Source organism: Grus americana, chromosome 4 (assembly GCF_028858705.1).
Source record: "Grus americana isolate bGruAme1 chromosome 4, bGruAme1.mat, whole genome shotgun sequence".
Lineage (NCBI taxonomy): Eukaryota > Metazoa > Chordata > Aves > Gruiformes > Gruidae > Grus > Grus americana.
In genome coordinates, this window is record NC_072855.1 from 3,322,613 (window position 1) to 3,347,970 (window position 25,358).

General features: G+C 47.5%; 1 protein-coding gene across 8 annotated transcripts in view; it reads right to left on the reverse strand.

Moving 5' to 3' along the window:
* The window catches only part of PTPRA (protein tyrosine phosphatase receptor type A), a 126,797-nt gene that overhangs the window by 42,833 nt on the left and 58,606 nt on the right, over nt 1–25,358 (reverse strand). For 6 of the 8 annotated variants that reach the window (XM_054825578.1, XM_054825577.1, XM_054825579.1 and 3 more), the window contains one exon: nt 25,098–25,169. The exons of 1 other annotated variant lie outside the window; for it this stretch is intronic. In XM_054825578.1, the coding sequence (XP_054681553.1) occupies nt 25,098–25,169 (72 nt within the window). Of the gene's footprint in view, nt 1–25,097; nt 25,170–25,358 lie in introns of those variants that run through there. One more of the 8 variants, XM_054825584.1, reaches the window with a different exon arrangement.

Genomic DNA, 25,358 nt, shown 5'->3' on the forward strand with positions numbered 1-25,358 from the left:
TATGGATACCGGGGGCTGCCCCAACCCATGTGCAGGACCTTGTACTTGGTCTTGTTGAACCTCATGAGGTTTGCACGGGCCCACTCCTCAAGCCTCTCAAGGCCTCTCAGGATGGCATCCCTTCCCTCTAGCAAATCACCTGCACCACTCAGCTTGGTGCCATCGGCTCTGACTCCATGAAGCGCAGCCTGCTGAAGACCAGGGGCCAACCTGGCTCAAATCCCCCCTGTTCATAGAATCACAGAATCATAGAACGGTTTGGGTGGGAAGGGACCTCAAAGCCCATCCAGTTCCAACCCCCTGCCATGGGCAGGGACACCCTCCACTAGACCACGTTGCCCAAAGCCTCATCCAACCTGGCCTTAAACACCTCCCCTTAGTCCAAACCAAGTCCAGTCCCATCAAGTCCAATCCTTCAGCGACACACATTCATCTCTGAGCTGTGCCCTGCCCAAAAGCAGATGCTCAGCAATTCTAGATGATTTATCTATGGGTTTGGCTCATCCCAAGCAAGCGATGTTGCACCCCAAGCCATCCTTTGCTTGTACAGCAGTGGGGTGAGAGAAGAAGAGGAATGGTCATTTGAAGATCCCCCCCACCAATGTTGCCGTAACCGAATGCAAGGATGCACCAAACAGGATGGAGAAGAAGAGATGTCACTTTGGGAGGTGCACAAGGGTTGAAAACAGAGTCCTACAGATAGAAAAGGGGCAACATCCAATACATACGCAAAGCAAGAGGGATGCTACAAGTGGTCAGTAGATTGCAGGGCTATTTTTGATCATTTTTACCTTAATAGTACCTTCACGGTAGGGCACTGTTCTCAAAATGCACTGACTCCAAATACTTTCAGTAATCTAGACATCATTTCCTGGAGTGCCTTAACGTAAATGTGAACCGCACGATGGAGTGCTTGCACCGGGTCTCCAACCAGCCTCCACTCCTCTCTTCCCCACAGCTTTAGAGGTGTCCTACAGCTTCTCGGTGTGATTTAGCTGGCTTTAAAAAACAAGTTCTCCAGATGTTATGGGATCCCTTTATATCTTCTTTATATCGCTGGTGCTCCGTTGTAAGGATGCTTGTACAGTTATAAGGTTGGATCCTGACTCTTCCCCCTCTTCAACTCTGGTGTAGAGCATGAGCAATAGGAAAGGCAGACTCGGAAGCTTTGGAAAACATGGTGGCATCTTCATTCTCAGTTAATTAATTATCCCACAGGTAGCTCAAGGAAGGGTTTAGCTCTGAAGTGCCCACGGGTTGTTAGCTGAACAAACCCCTGTGTGTCTCCACCACCCCTTTGCAGAGGCTGCCAGCATGCTCATGAGTGCCATTTTGACCACCTCCCAGCTCCAACAACAGCTTCAACTCCCGGTGAAGACAACGGGCACAGCTCAACCTCTAAAGCTGATTTTGCACCATTTGAAAAGACATGCTCTGGAAAGGGAGAGTGGGGCAGCCCTCACTTTTTCCAGGTGGCCTTCCTCAGCAGCAGAAGGGCATTTCAGGTGTGGGATGCTCTTAAAGCAGCCGGAGGAACCAGTCATAAACGGCAGATGCCGAGATACTCATTAAGAGTCAAGCAAGGAACATCAGCAGTGGGGTGACTTGTAATCCTTGCTGGCGTGGACTGGAATTAAAATTAATGAGTTAGAAATAAATGGCTAGCTATCCTGACTCGCACCCCAACACGTCTCTGACTATGAGATTGACGTATAGACAGAATTAATCCAATACCATTTTCCCCCTGACCTGTTTGGGCACGGAGATAAGGCCCACGAAAACCATCTCCCAAGATATGACACGGTGCCACTGCCATCGGCCGGTTTACATCCCCATCACTGCTTCTCCCCCTGCCCCTGAGGACACTTTGAGGGGCAGAAGAAGCAGTAACATCTCTGAAAGCTGCTTTAGCACAAAGGGAAAGACCCATTCACCCAGAGGGAAGGGAAGTTTGGGGTGAGCAGGTTCAAGGATGCAGCTACTGCTGAGCAGCTTTAACTCCTTCTCATCCCAGATTAGCTCCTCAGAACTCACCAGCGGCAAAGCTGTTTGACTTGCTGGAAAGATGTCACGTTTGTGTGTCACGCTAAACATCTGTGCTTTTAAGCCCAGGATTTTCAGATCAGATCTACGTGTTTGGAGGGGGGAAAAACAACACAAACTGTCTGTTAGGGGAGTTTCATTGAACAGAGACACCATTATTTCTTCCTCCCCATCCCCCATGTCACCCCTCCTCTTCTCCCTCTACAGGCAAAGCGGTTCAACAGATTTCAGGAAAATGCAGAGAAAAAAAAATTGTACATTTTCTGTGGTCAGTGTTTTCCTATTAAGTCAGAGAGGAGCTACCAGAAACACAGAGTGCAGCTGGCATCTCCTCACCGTTGCAGGGAAGTACCTGACTTGGGATCTCGAGTTTGAGGACCAGGCCGATGGTTCCACCATCATGCAGCTTTCTGGGACAGGCACCCGTGCAGCCAGCCCTGGGATCAACCATCATCCCTAAACCACATCAGATCCTGTACCAAAAGCACTCAAACCCAGCTGGACCTTTCCTGCCAATCAAGGACATACTCAGCCTTGGAGAGGTGGATTCCTCATTGGGAAGGTCAGCAGAAAGGCTGACGACAAAAAGGTCATCTCCAGTAAAGATCCCAAAGGCTTCAGTTGCACCAGTAAGTTGTGGAGCAAACAGATGGAGCCATGCAACGAGATATGGCTTGGTGGTCCAAGATAATTTATTAAGCTATGGCTGATTAGTTTCTCTCACCAGCAGAAAACTCTCTGAGAAAGTAGAAAAGAAATCCCCCAAAGCCACAAGTGCCCTCACAGGGTTACTGCTCTGGTGGCATTGCATGAAAAGAAGTGAAAGGTTAGCGCAGAAATATGTCACAGAATTAACCTGCAGGCTGAAGAGATGCCCACCACTCTCTGGGAAAGGCTGACAGAAAATCAGAGGAGTGGTGGAAATAACATTACATCGGATGTCCCAGGTGGACTACAGTCATAGAATCCCAGACTGGTTTGGGTTGGACAGGACCTCACAGCCCATCTAGTTCCAACCCCCTGCCATGGGCAGGGACACCCTCCACTAGCCCAGGTTGCCCAAAGCCCCATCCAACCTGGCCTTGAACACTGCCAGGGAGCCAGGGGCAGCCACAGCTTCTCTGGGCAACCTGGGCCAGGGCCTCAGCACCCTCACAGGGAAGGATTTCTGCCTCACATCTCATCTCCATCTGCCCTCCTGCAGCTTCAGGCCATTCCCCTTGGCCTGTCACTCCCTGCCCTTGTCACCAGTCCCTCTCCAGCTTTCCTGGAGCCCCTGTGGGGACTGGAAGGGGCTCTAAGGTCTCCCCAGAGCCTTCTCTTCTCCAGGCTGAACAATCCCAACTCTCTCAGCCTGTCTCCATAGCAGAGGTGCTCCAGCCCTGGGATCATCTCCGTGGCCTCCTCTGGACTTGATTCAACAGGTCCAAGTCCAACCAGGGCAACTTTTTTACATCATCACATCAGAGTGTTGCACACGCTGCTCCTTTGGCAGGTCCAGATATGAGGGTGGAACCAGCTCAGTCACCAAGGAGGAGCTTCTCAGGTGATCAGTGCAATTGCAGGGAATGCGGTCTGTGCTTCTGGTCTGATCCCCCACCAAAGGGTCACCCAACATCACACCGTCAGGGTAATCTCATCTGCCTCACCATTTTTGTTCTCTCTGTTCTCATTTAGTTTTCCCACTTAGGTCTCACTGTGGTGCTGGGGACATTTTAACATGGACAGAAGCCATAGAATGAGTCCTTATCCTTTGAGATCTTCAGAAGCCATCTGGACATGGTCTTGGGCAACTGGATCTTGGTAGCCCTGCTTGAGCAGGCGGTTTGGACCAGATGATCTCCAGATGTCCCTTGCTACCTCAATCACTCTGTGATTCTGTGAATTAGCACTACAAAACCCTCATGCTGCTTTTCTAGCATATAGCCCCTCCAAGATGACTCTCACTAGCTCCACCATCAAGCAGCAGAAGTTAGCTGTAACAAAGGCTCTTGGTGGGCTCAGGCACCACTTCCAGCTATTTTGGATCTCTCTGATGAAGGTGTGGCAGCACTCACAATCCAAGTAGAGAAGGTAAGTCAAGTCATCACTATCTTCCTTTACAGATGGCAGACTCAGCTATAGAAACATAAACCAGCTTGCCAGGAGGTCCCACTGGCTGTCTCCTGGCATCCACCAGAGCATCCCCCCAGCTCAGGGTCAGCCCCACCTGGAGGAGACCGTGTCCCCACTGCCCAGCACTGTGCCTGGCTTGTCCCTGGGTCCCACAACGACCTCATGGCCCAACAGCATCTTCATGCAGGGGCATTTTTTGCTTCTTTTGCATTTCAAAAGGCCTGACATATTACAAGAGCTGTGATGCAGCACACCAAAATTGGGGGTTTAACAGCTTGGCAGGTGAAGAGATGAGTCACAAAAGTACAGGGACATACAGGGCCATTCAACCGCAAAAGCCCTGCAGCAACCGGAGGACTTGAAGGGAAACCTGATGCCTTTTGTTGACACGGAATGGGTTCCTGGAGCAAAGTATTCCCCAAACCACACCTACGGTACAACTGCTCCCTCGCTGTGACGGGGAGCCAGGGAGCCAGCAGGGAAGCAGGTGACACGCTGGGCAGCCAAAGACAGCGAGGTGTCCCGAGTCCCAGCCTTTGGTCTTTACCATCATCTACATCTTTCCTTGCTGCACAGAAGCTTCAGCTTCTGGGAGCCAACTATTTTTTCCACTTTTTTTTGTGTTGTGCTGTGTACCCACCTTCCCTCTCCCGGCCCCAGGGAGTTGCCATTCAGCCTCTTTCCACCTCTTTTATAGAGGAAACCAGCGGAAGGATCAAAGGAGGCTCCTGGGCGGAAGTGGTGAGCCTCTGATGAGAAAGGGCAGTAACCGGAGAGGTGGCAGCAGAGACGCAATAACAGGCACGGGGCGGGGGGGCTGAGAAAATTGAGGGGTCGCTCCTTTGTGCTGGAGCTTCTGGCCATGTAACCTGAGTGCCAGCGCAGAAGATGCTGAGAAGCAGAGGAAGGAGAGAAAAGAAGACCTAAGTTTGGATTAATGAAAGAACTGGATGACAGAATAAAAGGGTGAGCTCCTACTTCTCTTATACTTAGTGTCATTGCACTGGGTCACCCTCAAATGACCCTCATGTTTTACTGGAAGAGGTAAATTTGATTTAAAGTGTTAGCCTGGAAGACCTTTGGTTGCACTAGATGAAAGATGCTCTACTTGGGAAGTGAAGCAACCACAACGAGGAGCTAAGTCCCTGCTGAGCCGAGCCCCGGCATTCCTGCAAAATGGACTAACAGAAGTGGCCTTTTTTCCTTCCTTTTCCCCAGCAAGACTGCAAAACGAAAAGCATCTCCGGCATTTGGTTATCCCATGCCTACCAGCAACATCTGTGGTTTGGGTGGAAGAAGAACTTAAGGTTTCCAGTGCAACTTTGTACCCTCCACACATGTCCATCTATCTCCCATGTGGTTTTTGGAGCAAAATCCATGTTAAGGCAGGCAGAAGTGCATTTTTATTATTTTTTTTTTATGGATCCTTTGTATTGCTTTGATCCTAAGTGCTCTTTAGCAGCTCTGGGAGGACAGGTCCCAGCCTGCTGCTTGCTCGTATAGCGAGGCAGAGAAGAATGCTCCCAGGGTTGTGCATCGCTTCACTTGCGGATGTTCAAAGCTGTCTGTTAATGCGGGCCGTATCATCCCAGCTGTTTTCAAGCAGGCCTCCTCATGTAGTCATGATGGCCTCGAGTCAGTTAAAGGCAGGGCCCAAGCTATGTTTACCTTGGCATCTGATTGCCAACGCTCTGGCTTCCAGAGTCCTCCTATTTCCTCCTTGAGTAATTAGTAGCCTGTCAGTGGGGAGAGAAGGAATGAGGAACTTTACTCCATTATTGCTGTGTCTTTGGCCACTGTTGCCAAAGCCTTGTCCATGCCCAACAATTGTAGTTTGTCACAGTATTGGAATTACTGGTGCGGTTGACAGGCTGGAGGGAAGGGATGCCGTCCGGAGAGACCTTGACAGGGTTAAGAGCTGGGCCCATGCAAACCTCATGAAGTTCAACAAGGCCAAGGGCAAGGTCCTGCATGTGGGTTGGGGCAATCCCAAGCACAGCTACAGACTGGGTGGGGAATGGATTGAGAGCAGCCCTGAGGAGCAGGACTTGGGGATGTTGGGGGATGAGAAGCTCAACATGACCCAGCAATGTGCATTTGCAGCCCAGAAAGCCAACCATGTCCTGGGCTGCATCCCCAGCAGCGTGACCAGCAGGTCGAGGGAGGGGATTCTGCCCCTCTGCTCCACTCTCATGAGACCCCCCTGCAGTGCTGCGTCCAGCTCTGGGGTCCCCAGCACAAGAAGGACATGGAGCTGTTGGAGCGAGTCCAGAGGAGGCCACGGAGGTGATGCGAGGGCTGGAGCACCTCTGCTATGGAGACAGGCTGAGAGAGTTGGGGTGTTCAGCCTGGAGAAGGGAAGGCTCCGCGGAGACCTTAGAGCCCCTTCCAGTCCCTACAGGGGCTCCAGGAAAGCTGGAGAGGGACTGGTGACAAGGGCAGGGAGTGACAGGCCAAGGGGAATGGCCTGAAGCTGCAGGAGGGCAGATGGAGATGAGATGTGAGGCAGAAATCCTTCCCTGTGAGGGTGCTGAGGCCCTGGCCCAGGTTGCCCAGAGAAGCTGTGGCTGCCCCTGGCTCCCTGGCAGTGTTCAAGGCCAGGTTGGATGGGGCTTTGGGCAACCTGGGCTAGTGGAGGGTGTCCCTGCCCATGGCAGGGGGTGGGACTGGATGGGCTGTGAGGTCCCTTCCCACCCAAACCTTGTTGTGATTCTATAAAATACAGAAGCTGTTAAAGAAAACGGAGATCCTTCTTTTCAGATGTTATGGGGATTAAGCTGCTTCCAAAGATGAGATCCAAGGTCACCCAGAAGTGCTGGAGCCGATAAATAGCCCCACGATTGGTTTATAATCCATGCCAAATGAGCCCAGTGTATTGGAATAATGTTCAGAAAGGTGAAACACCTGCTATATATTATTTCAGAAGTTCCTATGGGATAAAAAAGACATCACTCCTTGCTGCTGATGAAGAAAGCTTTAATCCCAGGCTCCGTGAACCTTCCAATCCCAAACACAGCACACTAACATTCTGCTGGCACGAGCCGTTGTCCAACTGACCCAGTTTTATTACAAACTGGGTGAATAAGGACAAAACCATCTTATTTTCTGCAAGAACAAATAATTCGCATTGAGCACGGTACGTTTCTGGCATCGCTCTCCACACTGTACGATACACCGTCCTCTCCTGACCTACGTACGGAAGCGCTGCAGCGTGTGTTTCTGCGGGGGGGGATGCTGTTATCCGCCGTGTAAAAGCCTAAAATTACACTGCCCTACAAAGAGCTGGGATAAATTGACCCCTCTAAGCAAACGGGTTGCCGAGCTTTTATCTTCTCTTCATTGTTAACTTACACTGAAGCGGAATAATTAGACGATACGGGGCTGTACAGGGCACTATTGGAAAGTCCTGCCTTAGCAACTCAATTGTATCTGTAATGCCCGCGTTGGCTATTATATATACCTACTGATTTGGAAAGCTGCTTCTGATCTCACACTCATTCAATATCCGGACATTTATGATTTTTGCCCAATTTCCGCTACCTAATATTATGGCCAAGGGAATTAGTTGGGAATTTTGGATTAGGAAGGCAAAGCGACTTTAAAAAAGGCTGGTGGGTGATTGCTCCGGTGTTTTCTTGCCCTTCATCCAGTCTAGATGTAAAAGTCTCAGCACACAGATGATTTCCGCTTCCCTGCAGAGGTTCTGCCACAGTATTAAACAAGGGCAAAGAAGGGAACAGTAAGTATCAAGATGTGTCTAAAATTAGTGGTTTAAAAAACAATATAAGTTTATAATATCCTGAGTACAATAAAAGAAAAGAGCAAGCTGGCCAATTATTTAAAAGTTGCACCATAAAAGGAAACCTTGGTGAAAACCATTATTGAGGGGGAAAAAATCTATCTTTATTGTGTTACAATTTAGATACTAACCAAAAGAACTTGCGTGAAATTACCATCACGCTGCTAAGAATTAGCTAAATCGAAGAAACACACCGAAATCACATTGCCTTGCCCAAGCGATCCATGTGAGAGCAGCCCACGACTGCTTCATTATTCGCTGCCAAGCGTTAAATTCCAGTATATTTGCCAATGGTTTTCCCTTTGTGCACCTTTGCTCCTCACACAGGAGAGTCAGAAAATGGATGGGTTCATTTCCACGGGATCTTCAGTTGTATTTGCATTTTGGGTCTCAAGTGGTAACAAAACTGTAGCTCCTGGACTGTAAGTGAACGGGTAATTTAAGAGGAAAACACCAAAGTTGCATTTCCATTGATGTTATTATTATTTTTAATATAAATCTTAAACAAGGAGCAAAATTTGATACAACAGTAGTCCCAGAAAAATACTCCTCCTTCTGCCAGGGAAGATAAAAATGTCCTTTAAAATACCAGGAGAAAATAATATTTGCAAATCACTGCCGAGAGGAGGGATGCAAAACTGGCAGGGGATCGGAGATTATGCAGCATCCAACTTCTCCTGTCCCTCACAAGTGGGAGAATTCAGAAGGAATTAAACTTGTCAGGGGGATAAAATCGCTGTCAAGGAGAACGGACTGTTCCTCCTGAAAAGCCATCTCCACTTCCAAGGGAAAAACCAGATCCATCCGAAACTTGACCTTGTACTTGCGTAAGGGGATGGACGTGCTCTGAGCGCATCCTGCTCACGAGCATGGATCCAGGGGAGGTCCCTGCAGGCTTTTGCTTAGAAGATGACACCAGAGATGGACATGCCTGCTCCCTGTGGTTCAATTTCTCGCACTTGAAACAATGACATATGAGCCCTATAGCACAGAACCAAAAAAAGATGGACATTACAGTTCACCTGGCCTCAAAACCAGACACGCGTACACTGCGTTTACATGCACCGGTGTTTCAAGGACAAATATAACCATGAAGTCAGCAACTGCAGAGAGCTTCTGCTACTCTTCAGAGATGTAATGAGTAATTCTTCTTGTGCTGGGGATAAAATACATGGTTTCCTTGTACAGGTTTTCTGCATGAGCTGTACTGGGCTCAGGCTGAATGCCCAAACCCAGGATCCTACTGCTCGACCTCACCACAGACCCAAGCTACTTTACATAGCTCCGTTATCCGACGCTCTACAGTCCTCATCTTCCCTGCTCCAACTTTCACATTTAGCACTAAATCAAACTTTAATCCATCTTCTTCCTAAATGCTGCACACAGATCGCTCTCCCATCTTTTCCCTCCTCCCAGGTCCTACAACATTTCCTCCATCATGAAATTTCTAGCTTGGCTGCAAAGCCACCCTTCCTAGGAAACAAATTATTCTCAGTTCTCTCCATTCCTCCTCGGAAATTCACACCAAGTCATATATCCTTGCTTTTCTTCCCATCAACAGAAACAGCAATCACCTTGGTAGATAAATAAGGCTGGTGGTAGACCACTTGTGACCTTCAAGCCATGATTCAGCCACAATACGTTAAGAGATGTCAGCCACATGATTTAGCATTACGAGCAGGTCAAATGCTGACGTGCTTCAAAAGGTTATCTCAACACCAACCTGCATGGACAACCAAGGTTAGAAGAGAGGGGAAATCAAACGTTCATGGTCAGCTACGTTCTGACCCATTCTCAGAGCTCTGTACCATGGAGCAAGTAGGAAACAAGATTTCTTGTGGGTGAAAGCAAAGAAAAAGCTATTCAAATCTCAGTGAAACAGTACCCAATTATTAAGCTCCAGAGCTGACATCCTACTGACATAAGACAGTTTTGGGTGATGCCTGAACAGTGGTTTCAGAAAAACTGAAGAGCAATCAATGCTAAGATGGTTACGCCCTTCTACATCTAGAAATAGTCTGAGCAAGGGCTAAAAAGTCCTTTTTAATTTAAAATATTTTGAAATAGCAGAATCACAGCCCAGAAAAACATTAACCCTGTAACAAATGACCAAGCCCTAACACCACCAGACTCCTCACTGCACCCAGCAACGGTCCACCTCCCTTCCCCACCTCTCAGCAGAAGGAAATGAAAACCAGATGAACTGGACAGGGAAGAGATCGATTAGATCATCTTGTCCTACCCACCACGCAGCAAAAGACTGTTCCCTACAAGAAACTTCCCAAATTACTCCATCCAGTCTCACTTATAAAAGTCCAAAGCGATGGAGTTTCCACCTCTTCTCTTGGGACGTTATTTCTCCCCGCAGCCTAAAACATCTCACTGCCAGGAAGCTTTTCCTATCAGATTTTCCTTTTGAAAATGCCTTCACTTCAATTTGCAGTCCCCTTCTCTGCATATGTGCATTTATGAACTACACTAATTAAACACATTAATACCAAAAAGGAATTACAATTTCGGAATAAATTAGTTTATTTTCCTTTTATCCTCTACGAAAAAGCCCAACATGTCAAAGAAAGCCCGTCTCTCTCTGAAATCTTCCATTTTTAAATTGGTCCCACTGCTCATAATTACACTTCCCCTCTATCCATACAAGTTACTTTGCTTTCCTTCCCCTCCTCCTTTTTTGGGGAGAAGGGAAGGAAGGCAGAGAAAAAAACAGGAGAAAGGGTGGTGTAAGGGGAGAGAGGAGAGGGACCCATCCCATCGGACCAGTCTAATTGCTCGCAACACTCCCCAGGCGTATAAAAATGCAGGTTACGATACCGGCTTTGCCTGATGAATATTCCTAACTCCATTTCAGACGCAGATCTGGGTTTACCCAACGACCGGCTTTTCTGCAGCGGGCAATAACGTCCACTTCACGGAAATACCAAGGAGGAGGAAGGCTGACCACTGGCCAAACTGCAGGCAGCAGCTTGGAAAAAGAAGGACCGAGGTCTGAAATGCTGCTCCAAAACAGTTTTTTTTTTAATTTTTTTTTTTATTATTTAATTTTTTTTTCGCAAAAATTGGAACAGCTGCAAGAGACCAACAAACCCCCAAATATCCATCAGGCTGGTGGTTATGGCAAATAGCGGTAAAGGGCCTCGCAAACACAGCGGCTTCGATTGAAAATATCCTAAAGAAAGCCTTGATCGGAAAAGTCCACTCCAATCTGCCAGCACCTTTCCCCAGCAATTTTCAATATAGAATTTTACACCCAGATTCACCTGTCTGATGGCCTGCTGGTGGTACTAACTATTCAAAGTTATTCAGAAAGATGCTTATTTTGGAGTTTGATCATACCGGAATTTCTCACACTTTAACAAATAATCACCCATTTGATCTAAGAGCCGTCCTGCTTCTTCAGGGTCCTGCCTCTGAGTTGTCCAACCAACATGAAAAGTAAATATAAGACAATTAATACTCCACACTTTCTCAGCCTACACTTCCCAGGTTTCTCTTCATTATCAGCTTTAACTTAAATGCAAGTTCTCCAATTCCAGGTACGTCTGGAAACTATATAAAAAAAGAAATTACAGGGAAAGCTGATGGCAAAGGGTTGGGATTGCGCTCTTGGGTTTACCTACACAACACGACCTGGTTTGATGCGCTGACGTTTGGATGTTAAGGGGCAACGGCCCCTCTTTTAAAGGTTATGCACTCATCCCATCCATATTAGAAGTAATTAAAGGCTGTTCCCATCACACGAGTGTTCCTGCTGCCTCCGTTATCATTGCAGCTGGTGTCCAGCTCAGCTCAACTTCGAGTTTCGAAGGTCTACGCTCATGCTCAGGAGTTTTGCTGGCTGGCTATCTTCGTTCCTTCTTGTTTAAAACATTTAACCATGTGCGTAAGTCCTTTCAGTGCTTTGCCAAATAAAAATTCTTGCTGTGCGAGGGTCTGAGAGCCAAAGGGAGCATTTTGGGTGGGAGGGTGGCTCCAGGTAGGAATCCCCCGTCAAAAGGGATGGCAGGGAAGCTCGCATCGCAGAGGGACTATCTGCTTGCATTAGCAGCAAAGTTTATTTCCCACCCTTGTACAGCATGGTCTAATATTTAAAAATATTCAGCTGACTTCAGCGTGTCTGCATCTCCTGTGCCATTTATTTTTCTGATGGCTTCTCGTGGACGGGAAGTATGTGAACATCCAAATTGCAGCGACCGAGCAAAGAGCCAGGAACCGCTGCAGTCACTGGCCTGGGGCCAAGATCAGCTTTTTTTGTTTAAAACGCAACTTCTGAAGAGCTATAAGAACAAATGTGTATTCTAAATGCTTTAACACTTATTAGAGGTCTAAAAGAAAGCAGCCTTGGAACTGGGAAATGCAAATCCGAAGGGAAAGCCGGAGCACAAGCAGGCAGCCTGCCCTTCCTTTGCTGCACATCTCTCTCTCTTGGCTGCGAGGCTCAGCAAGGAAGTGATTATAAAGCATTTATCTGTAAAATCACAGCCAATAAGTCCAATAGCAACAATACCCTCCCTCGCATCGCTTGTTCCTTGGTGGGGGGGGAATGAAGGAGAGGCGTAGGTCCAACAAACGGGCAGGTGCACGGCAGCAGATCTCCCTTCCGAAGCTTTTCGTGAAGCGTTCGAGCCCGTAACGTGCGATATTCGTCCGGGCTGTCCCCTAGCCCTGCTCACGCCGTTCTGAAGGCCTAGAAAATAAAAAGCCCTAGAAAGGCTATGAAGGTTGTGATATGAAAACCTCTGGAAAGGTTAAAAAAAAAAAAAAAAAAGACCGGGTCGTCGAATGAGGAAATGAGTAAGGGAGAGCATTAGGGAAAATAGAATGGTACAGAAAAAGCCATTTAATTCTCCTCCCCTTTCCTGGAGACAAATACCATCACAAGAAAACCATAGGAAGCAAATCTGACTGCTTTGAAAATCACTGAGGTCAAAAGCATGACAGAAGAAAGGAAAAAGGATTAAACAAAGGGATGATATAATCTACACAGCTATAATTCAACCCTTCGAGGTATAAATAGCTCCACTACATGGCTCGAGTCAACCAGTAATTTACAGCGCAGTCAGGTGGGGGGAGGCAGATACCCATCCCCACAAGCAGATTAATCCTTAATTGATCATTTTTGCATTTCTGACACCTTTCTTTGAAGTACCAAAGCTGGTATCATCTCACTGGCGACCCTGAAAATTGCAGAGATGGGCCTCACTGATGTTTGTTCGGTGCTGCGACGGCCTGTGCACAATCCCAGATGCTTTTGTGGGTCCTCTGTGCAAAGAAAAAAGGAGATGGCTCTAATCCATAGGGGCAAGAGACGATCAAAGCCTGACATTTGCCAGCTTGACAGAAAGGGAAGCAGGGCTCGGATGATGGCTCATGTTTCAGAATGTTTTTACAAGACCTTAATTGCTGATAAATACTTACTGGGATATTCAAATACTTCTGAGCACTTAAATCACTTCAGCGGCTTTGTAAATGCCTCTAGAAACGCTCGTAAGGACAGAGTGTATGACGCCGAGATAAGAGGAGCAGGATCATCAAGACTGTCAGCTGGTGGAGATGGTGGCTTTCACAACGGTCACTCAACCGCTCACCCAGTTTTCTCTCCTTCCCCCTTGACCCATCTTGATTCACATGAAGAAGGCAGCGACAGTGATGGAAACCTAACTGTCCGGGTGTTTCTCCAGTCCCTGCATCCATCCCCTCTCCTATTACACTAATTTTTAGGGGAGAAGTTGCTTCACTCTTCACCTCATTGCTGACTTCTGCACTTCGGTTCAAGAGCACATCCCTGGCTGCGGGGCAACGGCTGCGTGTTCGGTGCTTTCCTGGTCACACTGGCTGCGCCCAGACATCCCTTGCACGTCCTCACGTGTAAAACGGGTTAATTAACTGCCAGCACTCTGTCCCTGCTAATGCGGGTCCTCATCGCATCCCAGCCTATTTAAATCCAACAAAAAGTATCCCTGGCATTTTTGACTGATGAGATACAGCACCCAGTGTTCCACGGTTCAAGGTGAAAATTACTATCCAGCAACACACCAGACTTTGTTTAGCCAACAACATTCTTCAAAAACCATCTAATCAGTCCCCAACCTCTCGATGGTACCCAACCTCTGCTGCACAATAACTGAGCTCTTGGCTTTTGGGGAGCATCCAGCTTGGTCCCACTATCAGCAGGTTGAGGGAGGGGATTCTGCCCCTCTGCTCTGCTCTGGTGAGACCCCCCTGCAGTACTGCATCCAGCTCTGGGGGCCCCAGCACAAGAAGGACATGGAGCTGTTGGAGTGAGTCCAGAGGAGGCCATGGAGATGATGCGAGGGCTGGAGCACCTCTGCTATGGAGACAGGCTGAGAGAGTTGGGCTTGTTCAGCCTGGAGAAGAGAAGGCTCCGCGGAGACCTTAGAGCCCCTTCCAGTCCCCACAGGGGCTCCAGGAAAGCTGGAGAGGGGCTGGTGACAAGGGCAGGGAGTGACAGGCCAAGGGGAATGGCCTGAAGCTGCAGGAGGGCAGATGGAGATGAGATGTGAGGCAGAAATCCTTCCCTGTGAGGGTGCTGAGGCCCTGGCCCAGGTTGCCCAGAGAAGCTGTGGCTGCCCCTGGCTCCCTGGCAGTGTTCAAGGCCAGGTTGGATGGGGCTTTGGGCAACCTGGGCTAGTGGAGGGTGTCCATGGCAGGGGGTTGGAACTAGATGGGCTGTGAGGTCCCTTCCCACCCAAACCTTGTTGGGATTCTATGATCAGGGGTGGCTGCTTTGTGCCCCCAGTGGGTTATTTCATTAAAATGTCCCTCTAGAAACTGTACGTGCTCCGCGATGAGTGTGTAGCTAGTAGGAATAAACAGTTCTCGACGATGCATACTTTCCTACCGAAATAGAAGCAGCATCTTCAAACACAAACAACTTTCAGCTTACAGCATGGGAGTCCTTGGACCGGAGATTCGAGCCAACCTCTTCAACCAGCTTTAACTACTGAAGGCACGCAGGGAAGTGTTTGTCAAAGACAGAGTGTTGTTGCCTGTATAACAGCAGCCATGTGCTCCGGTCAGATTAAATGCCAGGGAGGTTGGTAAGAAAAAATAACTTTGCTCCTCCCCAAAACCAGAAGTTGGATAATTCACATGAAAACTGGTTTAGTTGCAAAATAAGTCACCAACATAAATGCTTAAAAAGTAGTGCATTTTACCCAATACAGATGTGAAAGCACAACTAGAAAAAAAATTAAGACTTGTGGTATGAAACCAAATATATGTTAAACAGAAATTGTATAACAGAAATTCTTCCCTATTTTTGCTCCCAAGTATAAAGACCACGGCAGCTGAAAGGGTCTGAAAGTCACCTTGCTGTGAGGCCGTTACCACCCCACCCCATGCCGCGCGTGATCCTGGCACCCTGAAGACAGACACAGCTGGTGACCTTGTTTCTTGTGGCCGGTGACCATGGCTCCCCGTCACCCTCACACAGCCGATTAGTGTTAATAGTCTGTTACCCACCACGAACGTCTAAAAGATTTATTTGTCTCTCACCAAGAAAAAGGGCTGAGACAACAGGAAGGGAGCATCTAATTGTTAAATAAACTAGTTAGTTTAAGATGAAACAGTTTAAAGCATATTCAGACTCTGACTTGAAGACCCTGATTTAAAGCAATCATAACCACCACCATTTAGACATAAATCTACCCAAACTCTTCAGCGAGTTCTTTTTAACAGCCCTGACTTTTTAATTAAAAGCAGAATCACGGCAAAGGGGAATTCACGTTGACGTCGGGTTTTGCAGATGTCTATCGAAGCCAGATGGAGCCATCCCCAACGCGCTCGCTCCAACGCAGCACTGTCGCCACGTTTCCATTTTCCCGAAGCCAGTTTGCTTTCTATCCCGTAGGAAAGGCTTTCGCCTTGGTTACTTTTGCTTTCTGTTTAGCTTGCACGGAAGATATTTTGCACTTGGGATGAGCTCAGAGTGAAAGAAAGTACCGATGCCTATGGAAGTGTTTGGGTTTCTTTCTCAATCTGTTAATAAAAATAGGTGCATGGCCGAAATAATTAAATTGGAGAGGATGAAAAGCAGAAGGCAGGTTTTAAAAGGGACTTTTCTTTTTAAAAGGCTCGTGGTGAAGAGAAGCAGCAAATCAGTTCACCACATTTCTTCCCTTCTGTGACTGAGAGCCGTTTATTAAAATTATCGTGACTTCTGCCTAAGAAAATAAAGTCATTTCATTACAAGCAAGAGATGAACCTCTGAGGAAGAGCTTCTTCCCCTTCTAACACCCAAATATACAGGGCTGCTTTCATCTGATTACAAAGCAGCGATGCCCAAAGCACAGTGTGTGGACCAAAGGTGATCCTGAGCATCCAGTGACAATCTGCATCGCATCACTTGAACAGCATTTTCAATTAAGCACTTGATAAAGACTAATCGTCGTCTTCAGCAAGCTGACAGCCATTCAAAAAAGCACAGCAACAGCTACTTTAAAAACAATGAAAACTCTTAAATACCTGCCTGAGGGATGAAAAAATAGTGTCTAGCAGATATTATCTTCTTTTATTAAAGGGCAAATAAAATTGAACCAGGGAGTAGATGTTTTAAAGCAGTTAACGCAGAGGAGAAAGCGGGTTGCCATCCAAAATCTCACTAAAACATCTTCCCAAATGATACATTTCAGGCCCTATTCAAAGCACATAAAAATAAAGAAATAGCTATTAAATAGGTTTCGATCGAGCCTCTGGCTGGTGCTCAGGGAAAGGACTTAACAGATTCGTCTCCGAAGCAAAACGGCACAACCTGGGAAGCAGCCGCCAAGAGAAGGAGGCGAAGCTGACCTTCCATTAAGCAACTGGTTCAAAACCAGTAGTATACTGGGCTTCCCAGTTTGCATTTGTGCCTGTGGATACCTGTTAGCGTCCCCGCCACGATATTTGCGGGTAGCGTCAATGCTGCCGACGGCACCTGAGCCAAGCCGGGGGCAGTGGGAGCGGGGCTGCCTCGCCGCAACCCAACGGGCTGGGCTGGCGGCTGAAGAACAGAAAATTCGTTTCCTGCAACCGTTCGTTTGAGGAAACAAATCTTCATGATGCCTAACGCTGTGTCTGAGGTCTCAGACAGCAGAGGTGAGCTTCTGACAGCTTTGGTAGGAGCACCAGCGGCAAGGGTGGCAAGGTCTGCTTGTAGCCCAGCACCTGCAGGTCGCTGCGGGACCAGGGCTCTGCCCTTCTTCAACAGCAGCATTTTAAAAAGTGGTGAGAAGCCAGCGAGGTGGCCTGCCGCGCACGGTTAGCGCCCCTGCAGCTGAAGGCAGCGATCCATCGCGACTGTAGTTTCAGAGTGGTTTTTTGACTGTAACTGGTGTCTTTAAGGGGACACCTGGTCTAGCAACGGGAGGAGAGTGCACAAGCAGAACCGCTGTCCTCGCCGAGTGGCCCAGGCTGCACGTTCGTTTGAAGATGCAGACTCAGAAGAAAACATCCAGGCAATGCCACCGCTCCCGACGCAGCCCTCCACGATGACCCCCAGGTGCAGGAGCCATTCCCAGGGTTCCTGACTTGCACATCCTGGTTTGGGAAGCATTGGCACAGCTCCAGACCTTCCAGATAATTTGCCTTTCGCTCAGATTTAACCCTTTCCCTCCAGATCCTTCAAGCTCACACTGCTCTTGGTCATGATGTCCCATCATCCGCCTTACAACATCTGTAACTTAAGAGTTCCTCTTTGGGGTGAAGGAAGCGAGACGCCGGGCATCCTGGCAAGTGCCTGCTCAACACCCATCACTTCTTCCTCCCGCGCATCTCCGAACACACCTCTCCGAGTCTTCTTGGATTAAAACATACCACCACAACGTGGATCCTGACCACCCTCTCTCCTGAACAACCCAACCCAGCCTTAACAGCTACTTGAGACATCGTTCTGCTGCCTGATCTCTAGAGTCGTTTCCCTCTCCTCCTGCAGAGCTCCCACGTCCCCTCGACTTCTTCCTCTGCAAGAAGGGACGCTGCAGACAGTAATAGGCAATAACTAAACCCAAAGGGACTGCAGCTGCCGAGCCCTTCCGGCTCAGTCACACCTGTACCTCAGAACTCAGGTGACAGTTTAGATGCCGCAACATCCACTTGTTGGCGGGGGACAGCAAGAAGGAGAATCCTCAAAACTAGTTTGTCTCAAATACAAGCTTTTTGCAAAAACTAAGGTCCTTGGGTATCTGGTTTCTTTAGCAGCGTGGTCTTGTTCACACCACCTTGTTGTCTTCTCCAACCCACTGCACAAGACTGGAAGCAGTTCCTATTAATGTTTCTTTTTTTTTAATTTTCATTTTTTAAATTTATTTTTAAGGACCAGGTCTAGTTGAATTTATAACCTACAAACTTCCTCTGGAACTACAGCAGCTTGACCTTATGCTTCCTCAAAGCTCAACCCAAGGTGAAACCTGAGGTTGCCAAGAACATCTGCCGAGCGAGGTGCAGTCAAGCCAGCACGCTGTACCAGCAAGTCACCTTGCAGTGGGGAAAGGAAAGAGCCATGCAGAAGTAAAATGCAGCTTTACTGCAGTATAAACTCCATCTGTATTTGAAGTATTTTACTTTAAAGAGCTTCTTCCTTCCCTCCAGCTCTTCAAAGAGCTCCCTGACCTTGCTAAATTGCTCATCGAGGCACACGCGTCACTTCAAGTGGAAGCAGAACCTTGCTGCGCTGCAACATTTGCTCACAGCCCCCAGCCCCACAAACGCTCTCTGCAGCAGCAAAACCCCACGGACTACCATTTGTTTCCCCAAATATCGCACGCTTCACCCGGTACACCACCCTCCTCCTGCACTACGCCAGAGCCAAGTCGTACACCGGACAGAAGCACCTGGGTAGCACAGAGGGCAGGTGAGAAAAGACATGTATCTTGTAAAACACATCAACCTTGATGGGTGTCAATAAAACATATTAGAAAAGCAAGTTTTGGAACTAAATTCACTGTCACTCAGCAACGGTCAACCAGAAGCTAGTTTCCCTCTACAACTGTCCTCCTCCTTGGTCCCCAGATAACCCTTCCACGTTGCACAAGAAACAAGTTACCTCCTTCCCCAGCGAGCACATCCCTCAGCTCCGCGGGTACCACCTGTCCTCTCGCTCACTCGAAGTGTTATTATATCTGCATGAAGCTCAAGAGCAACTGGCTGAACTTGTAAGACCGATAAGGCATTTTGTCTCAGGACTGGAGGATTTACGCATCAAAAGCTTGTCTGCCTCTCCCCAACTGCAGCAGTTTACCTGCCACCAGATACTACTACTCATAAGATGCACCTACCTTAGACCATCACGGGTAAAGTATCACAGCACTTGTAAATACTCTGCTCTCCCAGAGAATAATCAATTATTCCAGCCTGCCTTATCGCCCCCACGTACATCCAGATACAACCCCCCGCCCCCAAATATCTGCTTGCCCTCAGAATGACTCTGTGTGAAAAGGGAACAGGTCCCTGACCAAGCCCCAGCGGTTCCTCACCGCAAGTAGATCATACACGTGTGTAACACAAGTGTGACAAATCCGTCTAACCACCGACTGGAACTGCAAGAGGTCCGCACGCTGCTTGCCAAATTCCTGTAGCATATGTATTTTATTTTTTTTTCTTCTTTTTTATCACTGCATAAGCCACAGAAGATTTAGACAGCAATATTAAAGGAAAAGTCACTGGTCAAGGGAGAGAGGAAAATACCAGCGACGGTGCCAGCCCGAGGACGGGGGATTTCCATGCTTTGCTCTTGGAAAGACCTGATAGGATTGATATATTTGTTTTTACTTTCAGCAGGGATCTTCAAGGATTTGGACTACAAAACGCTTAAACAACAGCACAAGAATTGTGTGTCCTGGAAAAGGAGAGGTGAGAAGATAGTGGCGTTAGTCACCACCGACCTGTCTAACCACATCGCTGACCTGCATCCAGCTGACCGAATGTATTCCTGAAACCTGGATGTGGTTTACAGCACACGGTAACGTCTTGGGGCAAGAAACCTACTGGGTGCAATTCCATAATTTCATGGCTTTTGGTTTATATCAGCTGGGACCACATCTTCTCCTCCGGCCCCTCCAGCTTCAGTGTCCTCTATATTTCGTACCATGAAAAAACTGTCCGAAAGGCACCCCAAATCTGTCCCTGAAGCAGTTGCACTCGTGTCTTCACCAACAAACAAAAAGCAATTTGGCTGATGCAATTTCCTCTCCTCGTCTTAGTTCTGCCATCAGGTCTACCTGAGCTTTTGGATTCCTCTGCAGCGGCCGCTGATGGAAGCCTCTTGTGCTACTGGGAGGCCACTGCCACCCAAAGTTGGGCTTGCAGAAGACCTTTTATCTGCTCTTCTTCTTTGTTTGCTTTCCACCATCAGATAGCAGGGACCTGCTCTTCTCTTCTCTGAGACGATGAGGATGGGGGGATGAAGAGCTAATGTCAGCACGAAGGACGCCCTGAGAAAGCAGGAACGGGCACCACGATTGAAAACAAAGGCCACCCCATCCTTCAGAGGCACCTCCCGGCTCCTGGTGATGATGATGGAGCCCAAACATTGTCCCTTCCACGTCATCACTTCCTTGAGTTGTTGTCTCCTCTGATCGTTCTGACCAGGAGTAGATAAACTCTCCAGCGGCAAGGAACTCGCCTCCACGTCTGTTACACAATATTGATCGACCAGAGCAACGCAGGTTTGGCTGGAGCTAGTAAGCATTACTTGCTCAGAAAAAGATCCATTTTGACGCGTCATTTAAATCGCCTAAGCTGTAATCTGCCCAGTTTGAAGGATTTATCAACTCAACCCTTTCTTGGGACCAAATATAATCAAAGCAGAGATGTGTTTGAAGCCATCAACACGAGAAAAATTGTTCTTATAGATTCAGATCCACCAGTACTATCAGTAATTAGCACTGCTTGATCTCAGTGGTGACATGATGTTGAGGAAGCCCTTAAACTACTAAAAACCTGAACACAGGCTGCAGACCAGAGCTGCAACACTCCTGAAAGCGGAAGCTGTGGTTGCTACACCCTGCAGAACAAGGGCTGGCAACGTATTTTTGAGGCAACCCCCAATTTGGTGCAGTTTCCCATCTGATTCAGGTGACAGGTACGTCAGTTGCTTGTATCAGTTTTTCAGGACTGAATTTCAATAAAAATCGCACGTCTCGGAAGGGAACAAGAGCAGTCGACGTCTGTGCACTGATAGTTATGTCGAATTAACATAAAAATGAGGTCTTCCTAAACACCTGCAAGAGGAAACCTGCTTGCAGAACAAGCTACTGAAAAAAAAAAAAAAAATTACTGTTCAGGGAGGTAGTTGTCAGAAATAAGACGGAGGGTGGATGTGTTTATTTATACACAGCAGCTCCAGGTACAGGCGGCAGGTCCCGACACGCTGCCCGGTGTGGTTTCTGTAAGCAGTTGCCTCCTTCACATCCCCAGCCCCCAGTCAGCTTCAGCAGCCGAACGCTGGAGGTGTGCGCTTGGTACTGACGGTTTGTGAAACACTGCACCCAAATCCCAGGGTGTTTTTAGCATGCAGCAGGCCGGGTCAGCTCACATCGGTGACGTCAAATTCCGGGTAGAAGTTTGAAGCTTCACAGGTGGGGAGAAGTGTCTGTGGGATTTAGGAGCACCATAATTTGTGAATTCTGGCCTCAGGGCAAACTCTGCATTTCCAAAGAAGCCCTCCAAGGGTCAGCCTGCACATCAACAAATGCCAAAATGTGACAGCAATCTTTAAAGGTTTTGAGAAGGACTGCAGCTATGGGTGGCTTTGACCAAATCTTCCAAGTGTGGGAAAAAACACTTCTTGCCTTGGTCACCACCCAGTGCAAAAGCCACCAGGGTGAAACAGGGCAGGACTGGGACAGATCCTGACCCGTCACCTCCTCTTCGCTTCTCCTGCAGTTTGCTCACAACTGCATGTAGTCAGTGAGAAGATCAAGCTATGGCACCGATGTGGTTTTTTGAAGAGCAGTCCTTAGGAGAGAAGGTGCAGGGTCCGACCGCTGCGGCAGCCGGTGCCTCTGCGCAGCATCCCCTGCCCGCGCCGGGGGATACGGAGCCGCGCAGCAGCACTCCAATGCCAAATTAAATTTCAACTTAATACGGGAACGCATACCAGAGGAACGAGCCAACCACAATTATTGACTCTTATCTCGCAGGAAAGATCTTTCAGTTATTGTGGGTAGCGCCGTAAACATCAGCTCGGTGATCGGCACTGCTGGAACCGCTGCGAAGAAAGCCACACACGTCACGCTCTTCTGCAAATCCACCCGGCACGTGGGCTTGGCTTCCACCTCCCAAAAGATGTTGGCAACGCAGCTGGAAAAGGTGCAGGGAAGGATACGGATGGTCCGAAGGTGGTGAATGGCTTCGGATGGGCTTTGTTGAAATAAGATCTGTGGTTTTAGCACTCTCCCTCTCAACAAAACGCGGCACTCAGCTCAGTGCTGCACCGGTATCGATATGACTGTCACCTCCATGCCCGGATGGTTTTCTGCCCTTTTGAGTAGCTCGCTGTAAGCCCGTACTTACCTCCGACCATACGCACGACCATGACGCACTCAAAAAACCCGCTGGCGCCAGGACACGCGCACAGCCCGAACGGTATCTGCATCAGCTGGCAGTTTATTAATCAGCCTATCTGGCGATGTTCTGCACACTCAAACAGAGATGCCTCAACACAACGCCATGTCTCCACCTCATTACACACCTCGCTCCTATTGCTTTCAACGCACACCGGCGCTCTTCCCAACCCAGGACCCTTCACAGGAACAGTGGGACCACTAACACCCCTCCATCCCATCGCTCGCACCTGCAGCTGTGTCATGGGGATTTATTGCAGCAAACGAGGAAATTCTCCTCCTTGTTTTCCCCTAGCAAAGCCAATTTTTGAGAAAATAAGTACATTTCACAAAGTATTTCAGATGAACGTCCCGACACGTTTACCTTAGCCTTTGCTACTGTCTACAAAAAGAAAATAATTACAAGCAGATTATTTAGCAAGTTTAGTCAAATTTTAAGCGAAGAATACAGGTTTAGCATCCATGTAGAATTTTGAGTAAAATAAAAAGGTTCCCTTTCTACATGAAACCTAGGTTTAAGTCACCCAAACTTCAAGTGATTCTTTCATCACTCTTCCTATTCCTATGACACTTTGTAATTTTAAATATTGGATAATTTGAGTCTTCAGCTTGAAGGTTTCTTCAAAACGTCATCTTCTTCCTTTTTTGTAGACAGAGTGATGACATTGTCGCTAATTTGCTTAATTAGTGATTTACAGAAAGATCTCTCTACGAGAATGTGAAACCCTTCAAATGAAATGCTTTAAGTGCAGAATCAAGAGACCATCCATAATGATTGTTTACTCCCATCTTCTACGTATTTTTGGGCCACACTATTTCAATCAGCAGCTCCTGCGATTGATGGCATTACACTTCCTAGATACAAAACTGAACTCTGCAAGAGGCCAAGCATAATGATCCCAAGTTTTTCCTAACAGGAGGATATTACTTTTTAAAAAAATCACACAGACACGAGAAGGAAAGAAGCCAGCACATAAAATAAACACACACATCCAGATGCCGTCGCGCAGCCCAGAAGGAGTTTTCCCCTCGATTTCAGCAGCTTTGCTTCTACTGCTCCATCTTTCCTTCCCCCAAGCACTTGGCTTTTGCTGACCTCTGCATTCGGGCACACAAATCCTTCTTCTGATGGGTGCTCTGGTACCGTGGAGCACAGGGAGAACACTTGCACAGATGTTCATTTTGTAAGAAACAATAATTCATGCAAATCCCTGCTCCAAGCAAATTCCACAGTAGTGCATCTTATCGCAAGCCAAACAAAAAGTGCAAATACATTGAGAACCGTAAACCTGTATTAAAAGAATTTGCTCTTGTTACAGCTTGAATTTCCCCCTCTCCCTGAAACGACAGCCAGTAAACTACCCACCGACACTAAACACCAACCAAACCACTAATTCTTTTACACTAAGAAGTGTAAACCCCAACTGCAATATAAAGCAATCCCTGTGTTAAAGTACGATAGACATAACACACCCCACGTTCACCCCCGATACTTTCTTACACCTTTACGGTCTGAACAAATACAAGAACAAAATCCTGCCCGTGATGTTGGTCTCACCAAACATCTCACCGGGCTCCAAAGCAGAGCATCCAACTTTGCTACATTTTGGGTATTTGCAAATTGCAGAGGTTTGATATATCGGTGGGAACTCAGCGACAGCTCTGCCACCTTTTCAAGCTTGCAAATTGAAATGTTACGAGTGTGTAGAGCAAAGTGTGGAAATGCATAGGGTCCTCTTGCCTGAGTACAGTCAAGATGGCTTTTGGAGGTTTTTTTAAAGCTTGACTCACATTTAGGAGTCTATAGGGTGACTACGATGAAGACCCTCATTCCTACTACAACAGGAGGCAGAGACCAGCGGTGATCATCTCACCACCCTGATGATGCTTCTAAGCACAACAGCCGTGGCAGAAATGACCCAGCAAGACAAGAATCCCAACATTAAAGAATAAATATCATAAAAACTACTTATAAATACATTTGACTCCACATAAATTTTCTTTTCCAGCGTTGGCCAACAGCTTAGTGCTTTTAACATCAGGGAATTTCCTCCATTTCATTAATCAAGAATTGAGTACTCTCTTGCCACATCTGGAGATAGACCAGCTTTCCACAGAAGCTTGAGATGATGAAAATAAACTAATAAAAAATATTTTTAGGGTTTTTTTTTTTTTGAGATGGCAAGTTAGAACCTGAATTCCAACTCAACCACTATGTTTCAGCAGAACAAAAAAATCCCTGTGCTGAGTGCTCTCAAATAAGAGTCATGCCCCTTCCAACTCCGCACTAACAGAGACCTTATTATCCTTTGGGGGAGGAAGTTGGATTTTTTTCCACTTAGTTATGTTCCCAGGTAGTTCTTAAATAAGATTTCCCTTCCCCCTGTGTTTAAAGGCACACTTTAACACAATTTAATGCCTTGGCTGTGTGCTGCTCCATATTGCCATCGGTGTGTACTGAACCCTAAAATAGAGCGATGACTGGCTGGCCACCGGCGAGCGCAATTTTATTTCAAGGAGAGGACAAATGCCAAGATGCCAGAATTAACAACGCTTCTTCCTACCTTAATTATCATAAGTAAATCATCCACCTGCATGTCATTAGGAGCCCATAAAGGTTCTTCCAGTGGTGCCCCCTGCAAGCAAACAAACAAACAAACAAGCTTTTAAAACCAAAGAGTTAAAATTCAGCAACATCGTTGGAAAACAGGTTTTTTACTGCTGCCAGCAAGGCGACTCTGCTTCATTCTACCTATTTGCAAAATGCAGCTTTTATTATTGCTTAAGCTAGAGACACGCTTGAAAAAATGAAAATAACTTTTAAA